Source organism: Carcharhinus amblyrhynchos, chromosome 13 (assembly GCF_965287045.1).
Source record: "Carcharhinus amblyrhynchos chromosome 13, sCarAmb.v2.hapA, whole genome shotgun sequence".
In the NCBI taxonomy this organism is placed as follows: domain Eukaryota; kingdom Metazoa; phylum Chordata; class Chondrichthyes; order Carcharhiniformes; family Carcharhinidae; genus Carcharhinus; species Carcharhinus amblyrhynchos.
In genome coordinates this window covers 3,222,224-3,242,968 of record NC_137336.1, presented here as the reverse complement: position 1 = coordinate 3,242,968, position 20,745 = coordinate 3,222,224, and the positions used below count along the sequence as shown (strand labels likewise).

Sequence of the window (20,745 nt, the reverse complement as noted above, 5' to 3'; positions counted from 1 at the left end):
CATGGCTGATCTGTCGTGGCTCAGTTCCACATTCCCGCCCTCTCCCCATAACCCTTAATCCCCTCGCTTATCAAAAACCCATCAACTCGCGTCTTAAAAATATTCAGCGAGGCAGCCTCCACCACCTCAACGGGCAGAGAATTCCAGAGATTCACCACCCTTCGAGTGAAGAAGTTCTTCCTCAACTCCATTCTAAACCACCTCCCCTTTATCTTGAGGCTGTGCCCCCTAGTCCTACTGTCCTTTCTGAGAGGGAAGAGTCTCTCCACCTCTATCCTATCCATCCCATTCATCATCTTATATGTCTCAATGAGATCTCCCCTCACTCTTCTAAACTCTAACGAGTACAAGCCTAGTTTATTCAGCCTCTCCTCATAACTCAACCCCCTCAACTCCGGTGTCAGCCTAGTAAACCTCCTCTGCACTCCCTCCAAGGCCAAAATATCCTTGCGTAAGTACGGCACCCAAAACTGCACACAGTACTCCAGCTGCGGCCTCACCAATGCCCTATACAGCCGTAGCAAGACCTCCCTACTTTTATATTCAATCCATCTCACTATGAAGGCCAGCATCCCATTAGCCTTTCTTCACAAACTTCTCCACTTGTACTGCCACCTTCAAAGACTTGTGCACTTGCAACACCAGGTCCCGTTGCGTTTCTATACTCTTTATAGGTCTACCCTTTATGATCTCACTCCCCCCAACATTATTTCAGCCAAAATGCATCACCTCACATTTATCAGAGTTAAACTCCATTTGCCATGAATCTGCCCAATATACCAGCCTATCAATATCCTGTTGTATTGCCAGACACTGCTCCTCATTGCCCGCCAATCCAGCCATCTTAGTGTCATCAGCAAATTTGCTGATCACACCACTTACTCCACTTATTGATGTATTTAAAATCTCTTCAATTGCGGCATGATTGTTTCTGTCCTTCTCAGAGATTTGTTTTCTCAGAGATTTGCCTCCTATCTTTCTCTAACTGTTTGGGAGTCTACAGTACATTGCCAGGAGAGTAAATGTCCCTTTTGTGTTCCTAACCTCAATCTATGTGCCTTCAATTGATAATCCTTCTAACGTGTCAGCCCTCCTCATAAATGTCATGCCCTTGAGGCTACTTTTTAAGTATTTGCTATAATTGAAGGCTAGAAACTAGTCTTACTCACTAACCAGCTCTTTCTCTTGTGTGAGTTTGAGAGTTATGTGCTTTGTAAAGCATGTTTTTATTTTTCTCATAAAGCAAAACCTTACCCAGTCTGAGCTTAGAGACAAGGAAAAAAAAACTCACCAACTATTGAAGACTTTCATTTACTCGTTCATGGGATGTGGACATTGCTGGTTGGCTCAACATTTATCAACCATTCCTGAATGCATCTGAGAGTCAACCACATTGCTGTGGATCTGGAGTCACGTGTAGGCAAGACCAGGTGAGGATGGCAAATTTCCTTCCCTAAAGGACATTAGTGAACCAGATGGGTTTTTACAATCGACAATGGTTTCATGGTCACCAGTAGATTTTTAACACCTGATTTTTATTGAATCCAAATTTCACCGTCTACTGTGGAGAGATTTGAACCCAGGTTCCTAGACCATTACCCTGGATCTCTGGATTATGAAGCCAGTGACAACACCACTACCCAACTGCCTATGGATAAAAGTGGTGCTAGATGGAAGACTTCTTTCGCTCTGTGCAAGAACATACCACACAAACCAGAGTCAGAACTCCACACTCCACCCATCTCTCACTTAGGTGTTGTTTCCTGTCTCCTCGCATGGCCTTTATTCTCTGCTTTAATCAATCTCTTATTAATCTCTATTTCTGTTGAAAACATATTCAAATTAACCAGACCAAAAAACAAAGCCGAGATACAAGTGACACATTTTCCCAGTGTGAGGCTGACATAAGTGAGGCAAATATATTGCCCCGCTCCACCTTTTTGCAGGTCTATCCATTTGCCCCTAACGTGGCTTTTGAGAGCAGGAGGGGCTAAATGGGAGGAGAAGAAATGGGGAAAGGGGGGGCAGAATTTGCACACTTCCGGCCTGGCGTATTCCAAGTGGCAGTATACCATTCTGAACCAGGTCACCCACCCTCAGGTGCAGCATTTAGCTGGTGGTCTATGCCGAGATACCCGACAGTGACAGCTGCAGAATGTTCCAGTGCTCTCCTGGTCAACGTCCAACCTCCCAAAACCTGACTTCATCGACAGCTTGTCTACCCATATTCCAGCTCACACCAAGTCCTGTTCGCCCAGATCTACACTGGCTCTCGCTCCAGCAGTGTATCAAATTTCATCACTGGTTTCAAATCTCACTTTAACTTTGCTCCTCCTTATATCTTAACCTCTTCCAGCCTTACAACTCATCCAGACATCCTCCTGGCTCCAATTTTAATTTACTGTGTATCCACAATTTTAATTGCTCTGCTGTTGGTGACCATGCCTACAGGGGCAACGTTCTGCAGTTCCTTTCTGAAACAAAGAAGGTAGAATAAAGGAAAGCACAGGAACAGGCCCTTTGACCTGACAAGCCAGTGCCAATCATGATGCCCTAACTAAACTAAAAAAACACTTCTGGCCTTACTCAGGCCATGTCCTTCTATTCTCTCACTATTCACGTACCCACCCAGATGCCTCTTAAATGTTGTTAATGTGCCTGCTTCCACCATCTCCTCGGGCAGCACATTCCAGGCACCCACCACTCTCTGCATGAAAACTTCCCCTGCGCATCCCCCTTAAACGTTGCCCCTCTCACCCTGAATCTTTGTCGCCTTGCATTTGTTATTTCTGCCCTGGGAAAAAGCTTCCAATTGTTCACCTGATCAACAGCTCTCATAATTTTGTAAACTTTTATCAGATCGTCCCTCAGCCTCCCACTTTCCAGGGAGAACAATTCCAGTTTATTCCATTTCTTCTCATAGTTGACATCCTCCATACCAGGCAACATCCTGGTAAATTGTTTCTGTACTCCCTCTATCTCTCTATTCCCTGCCTATTCATGTATCTATGGTATGGAGATACTGGCGTTGGACTGGGGTAAACACAGTAAAAAGTCTGACAACACCAGGTTTAAGTCCAACCGATTTATTCACCTGAAGAAGAGGGAAAACTCGAAGTGAGTTTACTATCAAATAAATCGGTTGGACTTAAACCTGGTGTTGTCAGACTTTTTACTGTATTCATGTATCTATCCAGGTGTCTTTTGAATGTTATTATAGAATCTGCTTCCACCACTTCCTCAGGCTGTGTGCTCCGGGCATTCACCACCCTCTCTGTGAAAATGTGCCCCATACATCTCTTTTAAACTTGCCCTCTCTCACTTTCAACGTATACACCCAAGTAATTGACCCTTCGACTCTATGGAAAAGACTCTGACTATCCAGATAATCTTATAAACGTCTATCAGGTCACCCCTCATTCTTTGATGCTCCAATGAAAACAATCCAAGTTTGTTCAATCATTTTTCATAGTCTATATCCTCCAAACCAGGCAACATCCTGGTAAATCTCTTCTGCACCCATTCCAATGCATCAATGTCCTTCTGACAGTGTAGTACCTGGAATTGTACACAATATTCCAAGTGTGGCCTAGCCTATGCCTTATACAGCATTATCTGCATTATCTGTCGCACTATCTGTAACCCCCGTGACTTGCCTGGGTTTGCAAAACCTCACTTACTGTACTGTCTGGAGACAATACACATCTCTTTAAACTGTGATCAGTGCTCCTACCACTCACATTATCAGCCACTTCAGGTCTTGAACAGCAGGTTAGGTGTAAGGATTCGCATTTTAATCAGTAATCTCTAAACTGTCTGTGCTTTATATGCTCTGTCTGAGGCCAGAACTCTCCATTCACCTGACGAAGAGGCTGTCCCCTCGAAAGCTAGTGAGAATATTATCAAATAAATAGGTTGGACTAAAACCTGGTGTTGTCAGACTTTTTACTGTGTTTACGCCAGTCCAACGCCGGCATACCCACATCATTATACAGCTGCAACATGATTTGCCAATTCCTATACTCTATGCCCTGACCAATGAAGGCCAGCATGCTGTATGTCTTCTTGACCACCTTGTCCACCTGAGTTGCCCCCTCAGGGAACTGTGGATCGGCACTCCGAGATCCTCTATCTACGAATATTTCTAAGGGTTCTATCATTTTCCGTGTGTTTTCCTTCTGCAGTAGACCTTCCAAATTGCATCACCTCACATTTGACTGGGCTAAATTCCATCTGCCATCTTTTGGCCCAAGTCTCCAGCTGATTTGTATCCTGCTGCACCCTCTGACCATCCTCCTCATTGCCTGCTACTTCCCCAATTTTTGTATCATCTGCAAATTTTTTCCTAATCAGACTACCTACATTTTCCTCCAAATCATTGACGTAGATTACAAACAACAGAAGTCCCAGCACTGGTCCTTGTGGAACACTGCTCGTCACAGACTTCCAGTTAGAAAAGTACCCTCCCACTGCTACTCTCTGCTTTCTTTGCCCGAGATGTGGAGATGCCGGTGTTGGACTGGGGTAAGCATCTTTTTCTTCAGCTGAAGAAGGAGCGATATTCTGAAAGCGTGTGTAACCAAATAAACCTGTTGGACTTTAACCTGCTGTTGTGAGAATTCTTATTATTCTATGTCCAAGCCAGTTTTGCATCCATCTTACCAGCTCACCTCGGTTCCGATACGCCTTCACCTTCTGTAACAGCCTGCCATGAAGGCTTTACTAAAGTCAATGCATACAACATCCACTGTCCTGCCCTGGTCAATTTTTCTTGTCACTTCCTCAAAAAACTCAATTAAGTTTGTGAGACATGACTTCCCCTTCACAAAACCATGCTGCCTATTGCTAATAAGCCTATTCTGTTCCAGATGTGAGTACATCCTGTGCCTAAGAATCTTCTCCAAAATTTTCCCACCATTGATGTCAGGCTCACCGGCCTGTAATTTGCAGGATTGCCTCATCTGCCCTTCTTTAGCAGAGGAACAATATTAGTTACTCTCCAATACTCTGGTACCTCACTCGTGGCTAAAGAGGGTTGTTTTAAATAAAGTTGATCCTCCAAAATGCACCACCTCACATTTGTCCGGATTAAACTCCATCTGTCATTTCAGTGCCAAGTCTCCAGTCTATCGATATCCTGTTGTATCCTCTGACAATCCCCGGCACTCACAGCAACTCCAACAATCTGCAAGTTATCCGCAAGCTTACTAATCAGGCCACCTACACTTTCCTCCAAATCATTTATATTTACCACAAACAATCGAGGTCCCAGCACTGATCCCTGCGGAACGCCGCTAGCTATAGATCTCCATTCTGAAATACACCTTCCCACCGCCCCTCTTCGTCTTTTATAACCAAGCTGGGTCTGCATCCATCTAGCTACCCCGAATCTCATGTGATTTTAGTTTTTGTACCAGACTGCCATGCGGGACCGTGTCGAACACCTTATTAAAGTCCGTATAAACTAGATCCACGGTCCTTCCCTCATTAATTTTCTTTGTCACCTCTTCAAAAACTCAATCAAATTGGTGAGACATAACTTTCCCCATATAAAAACAATGCTGCCTGTTACTAACTAGTCCATTCCTGCAACCCCCACATCCTCTCCTCCCCCCTCCCTGATGCATATAACCTCATCACTTCATTAGTTCGCCGTCCTCCTTTAAGCTGCTTTTTATAAACCTATCTCCTTTACTACGCTTTCGGTCTCCATCCCAATCACTGCTAATGCGACCTGCTGTCTAATTTTGTTTGACCGTGCTCCTGAGAGGATCACGGGAAGTTTTATTATGTTGAAGACGCCATAGAAATAAAAAGATGTAAAGCAGGCCTTCTGCAAAAAGATATGACTGGGATGGCGGTGCCAATAAGGCCATGAGCTGTTGCCCAGCACGACACTTAGTCCACATGGACGCTCCAATCACCACTACCACCACTGTCCAGCACCCAGGAACACTGTGTGAAGTTGATGAGCAGGGTTAGGAGCTGAAATCACCACTTATCCTGGGCGGGATTTTACGCCCTCACTGGTCCCAAAAACCGGAAAACCCCACCTGAAATAAATGGATCTTTGCAACATCCGTCCCTCTCCCGCTCCGATTCCTGAGGTGGACGGGGCAGTAAAATTCCGACTGTTGTGTTTTCCGGGCCAGTGCTTTCACACAGAGAAACATAAAAATTAGAAGCAGGAGCAGGCTATTTGGCCCTTTGAGCCCACTCCACCATTCATTAAGATCATGGTTGATCATATAATTCAATAACCTGATTCCCCCTTTCCTCCCATATTCCTTGATCCCTTTAGCCCCAAGAGCTATATCTAATTTCTTCTTGAAATCAGACATTTTGGCCTCAACTATTTTCTGTGGGAGTGAATTCCACACATTCACCACTCTCTGGGTGAAGAAATTTCTCCTCATCTCAGTTCTAAAAGGTTTACCCCTTATCCTCAAACGATCACCCCCCTAATTCTGGCCTCCCCCACCATTGGGAACATTCTTTCTGAACCTAACCCTCTTAGAATTTTATAAGTTTCCATGAGATCCCCTCTCACTCTTCAAACTCCAGAGAATACAATCACTGGGAGTGCCAAGAGATCCTTTGCACCCCAGGAATCCTCTTGATAAGAGAGAAATTGTCAAAGACAACAGACATTTTGTTTTCCCATTTTATTGTAAAGCTTTGAAGAAGGAATAATTACAATGATTTTGTCTTCTCTCCATTGACTGCTCAGCAAATGAGGGCCAAGAATTTTACATGCTTAACAATAGAAAAAATAATAGAAGAACTGTGCTCACTGCCCGCGTAAATCTGATAGATAACATAGGAAGCCAGTGGATTAACTATTAAAGCATTACATGTGTTTCCAAACACTTTTAACAATATGGTTCTGATTACACATTAAACCCATCTAAAAATAGTAACATACTTCCATTGCTGAATTTGTTTTTATATAAAAGCAACATTTGCATGTACATAAAACTGTACAAAAACATGGCATACAAGCAATTAAATTAATTATATAAATAGAACCAACATTGAAGTTCAAATGATTTAAACAGCGGCTGCTGCCTCTAGCCAAATCTCTTGGACTTTGGATTTTCCCCTCCACCCTGCCCCTAAAGTTAGCCCATCACGGGACTGTTTCGGGGTTGTAGCTAGATATATGGTACAGACTCATCAAAAGTACTGGTCCTTCTACAGGTGCTGTATTTCTGGTCCAGGGTATCACATGGCAAGCTACATTGTGACACAATACTTCATAAATACATATACAATCTACCATTGGATCCATTTTCCGTCGAATGAAACACAAAATAAAATGCATCAGCTACCTCCGCTAACTAAAGCAGAAGTGGTCTCTTAAGATCCTAAGTGGCCATTCTGCCACCTCATTGCTTCTGGATATTTTTGGTACCTGTACGATCTCAGTTCCAGAAGCTCTATGTTTCTATCATTGTTGTTGTATCTATTCTAATCACAAGACTTCCCGCATCAGGCAAACTGCAGCTTAATTATATTACAAGGCACCTATAACATTTCAGCTTCAAGTTCTCAAATGGACACTAAATCCAGCAAAGTCCTCAGACTAGGGGCGAGGGATGGTGAAGGTTCACTTACATCTTGTTGGTTGCTTTCCGATCACAGTCCCAGCTCAATTCACTGATCAGTCTCGGGCGGCTAAAGGAATCATGCCAAATTTGAGAATGCATGCATCTGAGAAGCCCACATTGATACCGTCAGACTGTCCCAATAATCCTTATCGAGGAACATCAAGTCCCTCCATTACTTCCTGAGAATCAGAGATGATAGAACTCTGGAAATAACCGCTGCCTCGAACAGTACCTCCTCCGGGACCCCCCTAATCCAGAGCACAATCTGTCTTTTGCAATCAAAAAGAACTGAAGCCCAAAGGTTCTATTCAAGACATCCAGTGTATTTGCGATGGGTTCAGGGTGCACAATTTGATTGATTTCTGCAAAAACTTTCAACGTAAGGAGTTTAGAAATTGTTCAATGGTGTGAATTCCACAATTTTAATACACCAAGATTTTCCCTTCTTCAAAAATATACCCTCAGTATTGACTAATTAATCTTACACGCGAACAGCACTGCAGATTACAGGTAGAGGCTTGAATGAACCATCCCATCTCTCTTTCACTGCTCATCCCTGCTCTCATCTCCACCCATTCACACAACAAGGCACAAAACGAGTACTGCTTCCCTAACCCTGCCACAAAGCTTGGCAATTCGGAATCTGAAAGGGATGAGGTCTGATCACAGATTTAGCAGGGCTCTATTACAGATGTGGAAACAAATAAAAGAAATACATACGCACGAAGAAGAATGCAAATATTTTGTGACAACAGAGCAATAATCATGCGAACATAACAATTTTATTTATACATATACACCACCATCCCTTAATTGAGCTTCGGAAGTCGGAAAGTGGGTACGATTGGAAAGGGTGCGGTATTTGAAAACAATGGCCACAAATAAGACCATAAACAGAGACTAGTCATTGGGTTATTGAACTAAGTTTTAAAATGAACAGTTGGTAGCAGTGCTGTGAACCGTAACGGGTCATGAAATTAATTTAAGGTGCCCTTAAACTTCTTGGGCAATGGAACAGGCTTGATGAAAGTTGGAATTTGGATGGTATTTCTTTGATATTAAAAAAAAACCTTCCACTTTCACCATCTGAATGGACTTCAGGAGGACATCAGTATGTCAAAACTATCTGTGCGAGTCCATGACCAATTTAGTGCCAAAAGCTCACAGAAGATACTTTTTTTTATAAAATTGGCACAATGACCATTGCATAACAAAAACATCTAAAAGTATTGGAACAATCTTGCTCACTGGCAAAGAGGGAGGAGGGGACCAAAACCGCCCCTCTGATCATGTGTGAGTCATCTGCAGCCAATGCTGATAAAGCATCTTGTTGCCCTTCCTTTCCCCTGGGAGATTCAGCCAATTATGTAGACATACATACATGCATGCATGCCCACACATTCATGCACATATACAGATGCATACATGTGTATACACACATACATGTGCACACACACACACTTTCATGCACACATCCATCAGCATACACATGTACACACTTTCATGCATGCATCCATGTGCACACACGCATACACTTTCATGCACACATGCATGCACACGCTTTCATGTACACATGTATTTGCACACATGTATATGCATGCACATGTGCACGCACACGCATTCATGCACATCAGCATTTAGACTCATATATACACAAACCACACACACACACACACACACACACACACACACACACACACACACACACACACACACACACACACACACACAATTATACCATTTTAAAGTTATAAACTCTCTTATGGAAAGCTGACAAGCCCATGGCTCTGGAATCAGTTCTTATATTCTGCAGTGAGTGCAGAGTGAAGTGTCCACATTGATGATTTAAATCATGTCCATGCAAGCAAGGATGGACGACAAATCCAGCAACGGCTGTGAGCATCCCAGAGAACGGGAGACCAGGACCCAGCAGAGTCCACTGCCCTTTCAACACTGGCAACAGAGGCCACAACTGACAAGTAAATAACAGAACTTAAAACAGCATGTGACATGTTTTGCATTGTTTTAAAAGAGAAAAAGGGAGAAAGAGTATGTAGCAGAAGGGAGAATGGTCATGGTTCACTAGCGCCCATATTCCAAACAACCGTGTGTAGCAGAAATGGCAAATGTCAGAACCAACCATCACCAATTTAAACAGTTCACTGAATGGCTCCTGCAGTTACACTTACAAAATGACTTTGCAACGCTACCTTTCAAATTATTTACATGAAGAAAAACAATGAACACAACTTAAGATCGCTTTGCCTCGCGCCGCTGAGCAACATGACCGAGGTGGAACAGATTTCTCCCAATCTTGGAACCACACGAGGTGAAATTCATATGTCATCTGAAGGTTATATTTACACAAGAGTACAGCAACGCTCACACGCTTCTGTGTTGATTGGTCCCTGCGGTTAGGGCAAACATGTGCCAGATGTGTGTTCGACAACGAGATTGAAGCACTGAATCGCTCAGTTCTACAAGAGTGTAGGTTTCTTTTTTTTTGGTTTACCCCCTCCCACAACATCACCGCCATGACATGAATCGACTGTGTTTATCCACTCCCCCATCCCACTCCCACTCCCACACACACACACACACACACACACACACACACACACACACACACGCACACACACACACACACACACACACACACAAGAAACAGGAACGGAAAAAAAAACAAAAAAGAATCGATTGCATGCGGTTAAGAAGTTCGGCAGCGATGGAAATGATTCACGGGTCACCAAAGTCAGGTTTGGGTTTTGACTGCTGATCCACTTGTGTTTGTTCTCCGCTGTTGGCAATCCCTGGGGTTGGAGATTCTGCCAACGGTGTGGAAACCCTGGACATTACGCAATTGGATCGGCCCCATTTTAATCCCGTCCATTCATCTAAAATTCCAGTTTGTTGTAGAATTGTACTGCGGACAATAAAGCCTTTGTGTATTTTTAATTTCCACCGTACGTTCCTCTTGGCTGTTTTCTTTTCTCAACTCTTGCATTTTCGTGTGGTTATAAAACAGCTTCAAACAGGCACAGAGCAGGCTCCGTCTCTCCTTACAGATAAATCTCCCGCTTGGAACAGGCTGGCGCAGGGCCAGTAGTGTGCTGGTAGTCAGGCGGTTGGCTGAGTGGGATTTCTTCCAGAGTCGAGTCCTTGTTGGGCTCGTGGTTTGAACTGGGGAAGGCACTGTGTGTCGGTATGAAGCGGATGTTGGCCATTTTGGCATCTTCCATGAGCCGTGGGCTCATGTTGGTGAGGCGATCCTGGCTCCCCCGTTCTTCATAAGGCACAAAGGTGGAAAGTTTGGGGGCGTTCTTCTGCTTCCTGTTGGGGGATGGTTGGCCAGGCATCCAGCAAGAGTCGGAGTGACCAAACTCTGTGCATTCTCTTGTGCAATTCCCAGTCATAGCCACGTCAGGGAGCGGTCTGAGATCTGCACGGACAAATAAAAAGAAAAAGAAATCATTTGTTTATTGCCTGTTCTCACACAACAACATACTTGCATTTATGTAAAGCATATAATGTAGTGAAATGTTCCAAGATTCATCGCAGAATGACACTGAATCCTATAAGGAGATATTAAGACAGGTAACAAAAGCTTGGACAATGAGATCTGGCAATGTGTTTTAAAGGAGAACTTTAGGTTGGGTATTTCAGGGTCCAGAGTCTAGAAACTCACATCTGCCAATTGTGAGTTAAGAATTTTAAATTCAAGGTGTTGTTACGTGGGACACAATTTTGGTCAGTGGGCACAGGAGAGAGGGGCGTGTAAGATGGCAGAGTTTTAACTGAGGTCAGGTTTATGCAAGGTGGGAGATGAGAGGCTGGTCAGGAGAACATTGGAATAGTCAAATCTGGATTTGGAGGGGAACACATTTTTTCGACTCCTATAGGGCCAGTGTCATTTCACAGTCGAGCAAGCTCTGGATAAGATGTGTATAGAGGAATATGGGCCAAATGTGGGCAATTAGGTCCAGCCTAGTGGTAAAAACAGGGCGTCATGGACAAGTTTGGCTGAAGGACCTGTTTCCATGCTGTAAACCACTATGACTCTAAGCATTGATTGGCGGAAGGAGGGATACCTGTCCATCACTGAGTAGAAGCCCCGCCTTGAAGAGCTGTCAGCCAATAATATTGGTGTCAGATTATGTTTTGGAACATTCCTGTGATGTCCTTGATTCCTTGGGACATCCTATACTGTTAAAAGCCCCGTATAAATGTGGGTTGCTGTTGAAAGACATTACAGTTTAGTAAACGTGTTTGGTTTGTCGGTGAGGGAGTCAAGTTTATTTGGCTGGATTTAAATTCGGATTATAGCTGAGGTTATTGAACAAAAATCAGACATCATGGATATCTCAAGCCATTCAGTCCATCGTACCTTCACTATACACTTCCCCACTTCCCTGCTCTTGCCACATAGCTCATCCCTTTCAAGAATTTATCGATTCCCCTCTGGAAACGTATGGCTGAATCTGCTTCCACTGCCCTTTAAGGTTGTGCGCTATCAGTCTGGGTGCAGGAGTACCAAGTGACAGTGGACAACTGCCCTGTGATGTCCATGGTTATAATGATTAAAGTCTTCGACGCTTGCTGAAGCTGAAATATTGGACACTGACACCAGGTTCTCAGCCTCTGGCCTTCCCCCTGCTTTCCCTCCTCCAGTGATGGCCAAATGATGAGCTGGTGACTACAGCACAAAGATAACGGCCCTCACCGGGTTAAAAGGCAAGGCGTTTATAAAATGCCGAATCTAGTCATTTATTACCAGTCAGTGAAAATACTCCCTCAAATTGTCAAGCAAATAACATACTGTCACCTGTCAATGAGGCACAGCTGAAGACACAATCAGCTCTGGCAATTTAACGCAAAGTGGACATAAAAAAGCAAGCAACTGAATAAGCATTCTCAGCAATTTTCTCTCTTAAATGGGCTGACTGATGATGAAATGCAGTTCTGTCGGTGCCAGTCAGCCACTGGCTCACTGCCCACATGTCTAATATCAGTGCTGGAGAACTGAGTGCTGGGAGGGTGCAAATTTAGAATAGTGCAGCATTGAACAAGACCGTTCAGCCCATCCAGCTCATGTCAGCTCTTCCAGTTAGTCTCACATCATCCCATATCTCTACAATTTTCTTTCTCCCCCTGTATTTTTCAGATTCTTTTTTGAATGCGTAAGCATTCCTCTCTCCAGCATTCTACTCCAAATCCTAATCTCTCATTGTGTAATATGTTTTTTTTTTCACATGTTGCCTCTGGCTCCTTTGCCAATCCCCTTAAATCAAAGGTCTTCAGATATCAACCCTTCAGATACTGGATACCATTCCTCTTTATTTACTCTGGCCAGAATTCTTCCGTCTAGCAAGCTTCACCATCACTGCTCGCAAGTGAGCAGAATCTGGCGCTCAGCCTAATCTCCTTCCACTGCAGCAGGATCGGAGAATTCCAGCCACAGGTGAGATCAGAGAATCCCAGCCACGGGGTGAAGGCGGAGAACCCTGGCAGCGGGGCGGGTCTGGGAATCGCAGCCGTGGGTGAGATCGGAGAATCCCAGCCACAGGGTGAAGTCGGAGAATACTAGATGTGGGTGAGGTCAGAGAATCCCAGCCGGGAACAAGGTCGGAGAATCCCAGCCGGGAGCAAGGTCGGAGAATCCCAGCCACGAGCAAGGTCGGAGAATCCCAGCCACGAGCGAGGTCGGAGAATCCCAGCCACGAGCGAGGTCGGAGAATCCCAGCCACGAGCGAGGTCGGAGAATCCCAGCCACGAGCGAGGTCGGAGAATCCCAGCCACGAGCGAGGTCGGAGGTTCCCATCCTCTATCTACATCCCTTCATGACTTTGAATGCCTCAATCGTATCTTCCCTTAGCTTTTCCTGTCCTAAGGAACAGCAACCTCGCCAGTCCTTCCGTGGAAATGTAACCTGTCAGTTTGAACATCTTTCCAGTAATTATTTTCTGTATGTTCTGTAAAGCCTGCACTTCTGTCTCAAACTGCAGAGCCCAGAATTAGGGAAAAAAAACACTCTAGCTGGAATCCAATTAGTGTTTTAGAAAGGTTTAACAGAACCCCTTGCTTTTTGTACTCAGTGCTTCTATTTATAAAGTACACTTCCATATTTTTCCATTCACTCAAGGGATGTTGGTTTCACTAGCAAGGCCAGATTTACTGCCCATTCCTAACTGCCCCTTTATTAATTGCTTTGCTAACTCTCCTTCAAAGAGTCACACAGATACACTCCAGGTTTCCTTCCTCCTGCAACCCCTCTCAAATTTGACCACCATCTCCTTATTGTCCCTGTTACCTTGCTTTTCTTGCATTAACCTCAGCTGCCACTGTTCACCAGTTCATCCAGCTGTCCATGTCCCCCTGAAGTTCATCATAATCTTAGCGAAGTGGGGAATAATCACAAACAATTCTGATGCAGCACAAATCTGACAGACACATTTCCGGCGGGGTGAAGGGGTGGGGGGGGGCGGGGGGGGGGGGGGGGGGGGGTGATGGAGAATGGGACTAACCGGATATTCTTTCACAGACAGGAATATCGGGTCAAACAGCTTCCTCCTGTTCTGCATCAGTCTATGAGTCTACAAACGCACGGTGGCACAGTGGTTAGCACAGCTGCCTCACAGGGCCAAGGACCTGGGTTCAGTTCCCAGCTTGGGTCACCGTCTGTGTGGAGTCTGCATGTTCTCCCTGTGTCTGCGTGGGTTTCCTCAGGTGCTCCGGTTTCCTCCCACAGACCAAAGACATGCTGGTTAGGTGCACTGGCCATGCTAAATTCTCCCTCAGTGTACCCATGCAGACGTCACAGTGTGGCAATGAGGGGATTTTCACACTAACTTTGTGCAGTATGAGTGTAAGCCTACTTGTGAAACTAATAAATAAACTTTAAACAGGAGCTAAGTTGAGACCATTCAGCAAAGGCCAGCTCATAAATTTGGAATTTTCTCAGTACAGCTTGGGCAGTGGGTAATTTTGGAGAGAGTTTAGCAGAATGTTAGATACCAAAAAATCAAAACACTCCAGATGCTGGAAATCTAAAATAAGAACAAAAATAGTTGGAAACAGAACAAGCAGTACTTATGGTGAGAGAGAGAGAGAGATGCTGTGTTTCGAACCTTCTGTTAGAAAATGGTTCTGATAGAAAGTCATTCTGAAACTCTGTTTCATTCGCCATTGCTCCAGTTGACCTGCTGAGTCTTTCTAGCGGTTTTTAATTTTATATACACTTGATAGGACAGAGAAAAGGAATCCTTGCCATTGGAATGAAATGCTTAGAAACTGAAACTGAACTTCAAAGTTATAACAGAAGCTGCATGATAACAGAACTGTTGTCTAACTTATCAACTGTAAGTAATAATGAGGCAATAACATGCTGTTAAAACAAATGTAACTGCGTGAACATTTGTGATGCCAATGAACTCTGGTGTAATTGGAGAGCTGGTCAAGGGGTGAATAGCCTCCTCCTGTTCTTATTTTCCATGTTAAAAACCTAAAACTTTGCAGGCAGGTCCAGCAAGTTAGTTGAGAAGGCAAATAGCATTTTGGCCTTTATTGCAGAGGGGTTGGAGCTGAAACACAGGGAGGTTTTGTTGCAATAGTACGGCATGTTGGTGAGGCCTCATCTGGAACATGATGTACAGTTTTGGTCTCCTTACCTTATAAGGAGATTCGCCAGGCTTATTCCTGGGATGACAGAGTTGCCCTATCAAGAGAGATAGAATAGTCTGGGTCTGTATTCCTTGGAGTTTAGGAGATCCTGAGGGGGCTTGAGAGGATAGAGGGTGAGAAGTTTTCACTAGTGGGAGAGTCTCGATCAGGGGGACATCGCCACAAGAGAAAGGGCAGATCATTTAAAACTGAGGCGTGTAGAAATTTCTTCTCACAGAGGGTGGTGAATCTCTGGAATTCTCTGCCTCAAAGCGTAACGGAGGCTGGATCATTGGAAATATTTAAAGTGGAGGTGGATAAATTTTTGATACATCAAGGAATAGAGAGAGAGCTATGAGGAAATAGCACAGAAAAGGAGTTGAGGCCGGCACAGATCAACCATGATAGTACTGAATGGCAGGACAGGCTTGAAGGGCCTGGTGGCCTAATCCTGCCTCCTGGTCTTATATTCTTCAGAGTACAATCTCAAAGCTCTTAGAAAAATGATTGAGAAACCCACTGCTTGAAATGTTTGACCGTGGCAAAGATCCCAGTCTTGCATCGCAAAATTAGGCTTTAGGGCTTTTTAGAACAGGAGTTAGGGTCAGGGTGAGGAGTTAAGATGGCGGTAGGAGGCATGTTTCCTAAAGTATGGCCTTCGCAAGGACAATGGCCACTTCAATGTAAACGAGCCACATTTGATAAAGCTGCACAAGGGAGACTTTCCAGTTTTGAAATCTCTCTTCCTGGGAAAGTTACTGAACTTGGGATGATTTAATACTTGGGTTGCTGGCAGCTGTGAGGCATCTGTGCTTTGGGAATGAGCTGTGTAAAGACTCCTGTCATGAGCAGTGTGATGGTTTCTTTCTGACCTGTGTGGATAAAGTGATGTTAAAGTAAAGTTTATTTATTAGTCACAAATAAGGCTTACATTAAACTGCAATGAAGTTACTGTGAAATTCCCCTGGTTGCCACAGTCTGCCACCTGTTCGGGTCAATGCACTTAACCAGCACATCTTTCAGAATGTGGGAAGAAACCGGAGCACCCGGAGGAAACCCACGCAGACATAGGGAGAATGTGCAAACTCCACACAAACGGTGACCCGAGCCGGGAATCAAGCCCAGGTCCCTGATGCTGTGAAGTAGCAGTGCTAACCACTGTGCTATCGTGCCACCCCTTTAACCGCACAAATTAAGCCAACACCCTTATAAGTACAGCTTTTATTCTGATCTCTTGAACATCCTCAATTGTTTTAACCCACCATTGGCAGCAGCGCCTTCAACTGACTAGACTCCAAACTCAAAACCTCCCTCCCTAAACTTCGCTCTTCCTTAAAATCTGCCTCTTTGACCAAGCTATTGGTCACTGGTCTGAATATCTGCTCCTGTGGTATTGTGTCAAATTTTGTCTGATAAAGTACCTGTGAAGCAGTGACCTCTGCCCCCTTTTACATCCTTCAGTCCTTTACTACTTTAAAAGCATGATATAAATTTGAGTTGCTTTTGCTGTAGTTGCCATTCTTTGATGAATAGTTAAAAGTCCTGACATCTTAATGTCTGTAATGTGTTTGGATTTCAATCTGCAGCCAGCTCAGCTCTATCTGGGCTGCCTACAGGACTCCAGGAAACAGCCACAGAAATACATCCTCCCTGGGTCGCATAGGAAATGCAATCTTTATTGGTGTGAAATCAAGCAAGTGACAGAATCTCAAAGTTAAAGAAATCTTTCTCCTCAATTATTTTTTCACATAGTGTTTTTGGGAATTTAACTTTCCAATCAACTGGGCGATATGGTGGCACAGTGATTGGCACAGCTGCCTCACAGCACCAGGGACCCGGGTTCGATTCCCGGCTTGGGTCACTGTTTGTGTGGAGTTTGCACATTCTCCCCGTGTCTGCGTGGGTTTCCTCTGGGTTCTCTGGTTTCCTCCCACAGTCCAAAGATTTGCTGTTTATGTTGATTGGCCATGCTAAATTGACCCAAGTTTGGGGGGGCGGATTAGCAGGGTAAATATATGGGGTTACAGAGTTAGGGTGGGGGATTGTTGTCGGTACAGGATCATTGGGTTGAATGGCCTCCTTCTGTCGGACAGAGAATCTATGATTCTATGGATTTGAGAAATTCCCCAAGGTCAGAAGAAATCCCAGCAATGTAAAAGAATCAGCCCCTCGAGTCTAACATGTAATGATATCATGGCTGGTCTGTAAGGAAGCTGAGATATTGGAAGGGATTTTCTGGCTGATCTCACCAGTGGGACCTACAGCAGAGGGTGCAAACCACAGGAAATCCTGTTGACAGCGGCGGGTCTGGAAGATCTCCACTGCTGGCCATGAGTGGGCCGTTCCAGCTATCCCAGAGAGGGAGAAGTTGGGGGCTGGAAAATCCCACCAATTAAATGGTACAAAACTTTGATTTTTCTAAGTGTTAGTTTTATGGAGGTGGAAAGCCCAGGGTTGAGACAGGCAGCAAGCAGGAGAGTAGGACAGGGATTGATGGAAAGAAGGGGCTGAGGATTGAAGAGCAGGGGGTGATGCTGAGGGAGGAAGGGAGGAGGAGAGAAGCAGGGAGGAGAGAAAGAGGGAAGGAACTGAGTGAAAGAGAGGACCGAGGCTGGAGTGGAGGAGAGAGAGATGAAGACAAGGATGGGAAGGAGGCAAGGGGGAGCACAGATTGAAGGAAGTGAAGAGTACCATAGTTTGAAGTGTCTGAGAAAGGAAACATCAAAAGTCAACGGAGTCTTAACATCAGCACAGCAAGCAGTGCCGGGAGGTTGAATATTTGGAGGCTGACAGAAATAAGGGAGCACCATTTGGAGAATCGCCAGATTTTTTTATTCATTTGTGGGACATGGTATCACTGGCTGGCCAGCATTTATTGCCCATCCCTAGTTGCCCAAGGGCAGTTGAGAGTCAACCACATTGCCGTGACTCTGGAGTCACATGTAGGCCAGACTGGGTAAGGACATTCATGAGCTGGTTTTCATGACTCTGACAATGGTTTGATGGCCATCAGTAGATTCTTAATTCCAAATATTTATTTTTATTGAATTTAAATTTTACCACCCGCCATGGCGGGATTAGAACCTGGGTCCCCAGAACATCAGTTGAGTCTTTGGACATGATAGGCTAGCAATAATACCACTGGACTCATCTTAGAAATTTGAGAAAAAAAACAGAAGACTTGTGACAAAATCTATATACCATCCAGAAATGGAAATGTATCGCCGTTCCTTCACTGTTACCAGGTCAAAATCCAGGGACTCCTCTCTAACAGCACTGTGGGTGCACCTACACCATATGGATTGCAGCGGTGCAAGAAGACAGCTCACAACTACCACTTTCTCGAGGTTAATTAGGGATGGCCAATAAATGCTGGGCTAAGCAACATACCAGGAATAAATAAAAACAAGAGGAGGTTGTGGTGAAAGAAAGATTGTCTTGTCAGATGAAAAGCTTCTGACCAGAAACCAGTCATCAATCAGCTCATTCAACAGCTCTACTCAAAGTAGAAACTGCTGATATTAGTAAGTCCTAACAGGTACAAGTACCAGGCCCGTAACCATGGAAACAACAAAGGCCCGATAATCACTTCTTATTGATTTACCATTTACTTCATTCTTGAGAAAGAAAGACAGTGATGACTCCATGGGAGTTCAGCTGACAGAGACCTCTGATAACCATTGACACCAACCCCAGACACAGAGGAACTGTCATCGCTCTTGCTCTGTACCACATTATTCACAACTAGATGGAATTCGTAGAATCATGGAATCTCTACAATGCAGAGGGAAGCCAGTCTGCACTGACTCTCCAACACAGCATCCCACCCTTGCTCTATCTCCGTAACCCCACACATTTACCCTGCTAATCCCCCTAAGCTACATAATTTGGGACACGAAGGAGCAATTTAACCATGGCTATTAAGAACATAAGAACACAAGAAATAAGAGCAGGAGTAGGCCATCTAGCCCTTCGAGCCTACCCCGCCATTCAATAAGATCATGGCTGATCTGTGGCCAATCCAACTCACCTGCACACCTTTGGATTGTGGGAAGAAACTAGAGGAAATTCACGCAGACACGGGGGGAAAGTGCAAACTCTGCACGTACAGTCACCTGAGGCCGGAATTGAGCCTTGGTCCCTGGCAGTGTGAGGCAACAGTGCCACTATACCACTGTGCTGGCCCTTTTATCCTAGTTAAGCAACGTTTCATGAAGAGGGCCGTAAGGTAAAGGCCTGTCCAACAGCAATACACCAGGCTGCACCATGTGACAAATCCAGTAAAGGATTAAGCATTGACCGCAACAATAACATCAACTTGTATTCCTATCGCACCTTTAATGTGGTTAAAAATTCGTGAAGCAGTTCTCAGGAGTGTTCGCAAACAAAGATTTGTCTTGCATTTATGCTGTGCTTTCCGTGAGGTAAAGAATTTCACGCTTAATTAACTTCTTTTGAAGTACAGTTGCCGTGGTTATGTATCACACACATGGCAGGCAATTTTCCCACAGCAAGCTCACACAGCGAGATGGATGAGCAGTTAATCTACATTTAATGATGATGACAGAGAGAGGAAAACAAGGACACTGGAACTCCCCTACATTTTGTTGCGTAGAACCAGGGGATTCTCATGTCCACCAGAGACTCCAGCTTAACATCTCTGTCCAAAGTGACACCTCCATTCAAGGACCAGCCCTTAAAATGATGGATTGACCCCGAATCATCTGGTCTCAGAGGTGAGTTTCTGACCAATGAGGCCAAGCCAACAGTCCAGCATAACATTGGCAATTCCACACTGAGCTTCAGAACACTGGACAAGATGCGATGGGGAACCAAATCCACCTGCTCCAGCATAGATTCCAGGTTTTGGCACTCTCCCCATTTAGATAAACTTCAACTTTTGAATTAAAGAAAGGCTTGCATTTATATAGCACCTTTCAGAACGTCAGGATACCCTAAAGTTCTTTACAATCACTGCAGTACTTTCTTGAAGTTTAGTTACTGTTGTAATGTAAACAATGGCTGCCAATATGCATAAAGCAAATCCCAAAAAGAACAATGTGATAATGACTACATCAATTTTTTAATTCTTCATGGGATGTACATTAGCTAAGTTATTGTCATTATAAATAAAAGCAAAATACTGCAGGCACTGGATTCTGAAACCAGAACAGAGAATGCTGGAAAATCTCAATAACCCTAACTGCACCTGTGCAGAGAGAGTAGACCCAACATTTCAAATCTGGATAATCCTTCGTCATAGCTGTTAGGGAGGAAATTCCAGGATTTCGACCCAGTGACAGTGAAGGAATTGTGATATATTCCCAAGTCAGGATGGCGGTTGATTTGGAGTGAAAACTTCCAGGTGGGGGGTGTTCCCAGGTATCTGCTGCCCTTGTCCTTCTAGATGGTGGTGGTCCTGGTTTTAGAAGGTGCTGCCTAAGGATCCTTACTGAGTTCCTGCAGAGCCTGCTTGAGG

General features: G+C 44.5%; 1 protein-coding gene across 3 annotated transcripts in view; it reads right to left on the bottom strand.

Moving 5' to 3' along the window:
- Positions 1 to 10,246: 10,246 nt before the first annotated feature.
- The window catches only part of LOC145351666 (protocadherin-1-like), a 385,163-nt gene continuing 374,664 nt past the window's right edge, over positions 10,247 to 20,745 (bottom strand). For 2 of the 3 annotated variants that reach the window (XM_080201226.1, XM_080201225.1), the window contains one exon: positions 10,247 to 11,049. In XM_080201226.1, coding sequence (XP_080057352.1) covers positions 10,670 to 11,049 — 380 coding nt within the window. In that variant the 3' untranslated portion in view covers positions 10,247 to 10,669. The remainder of the gene's footprint in view (positions 11,050 to 20,745) is intronic. The other variant, XR_013888439.1, reaches the window with a different exon arrangement.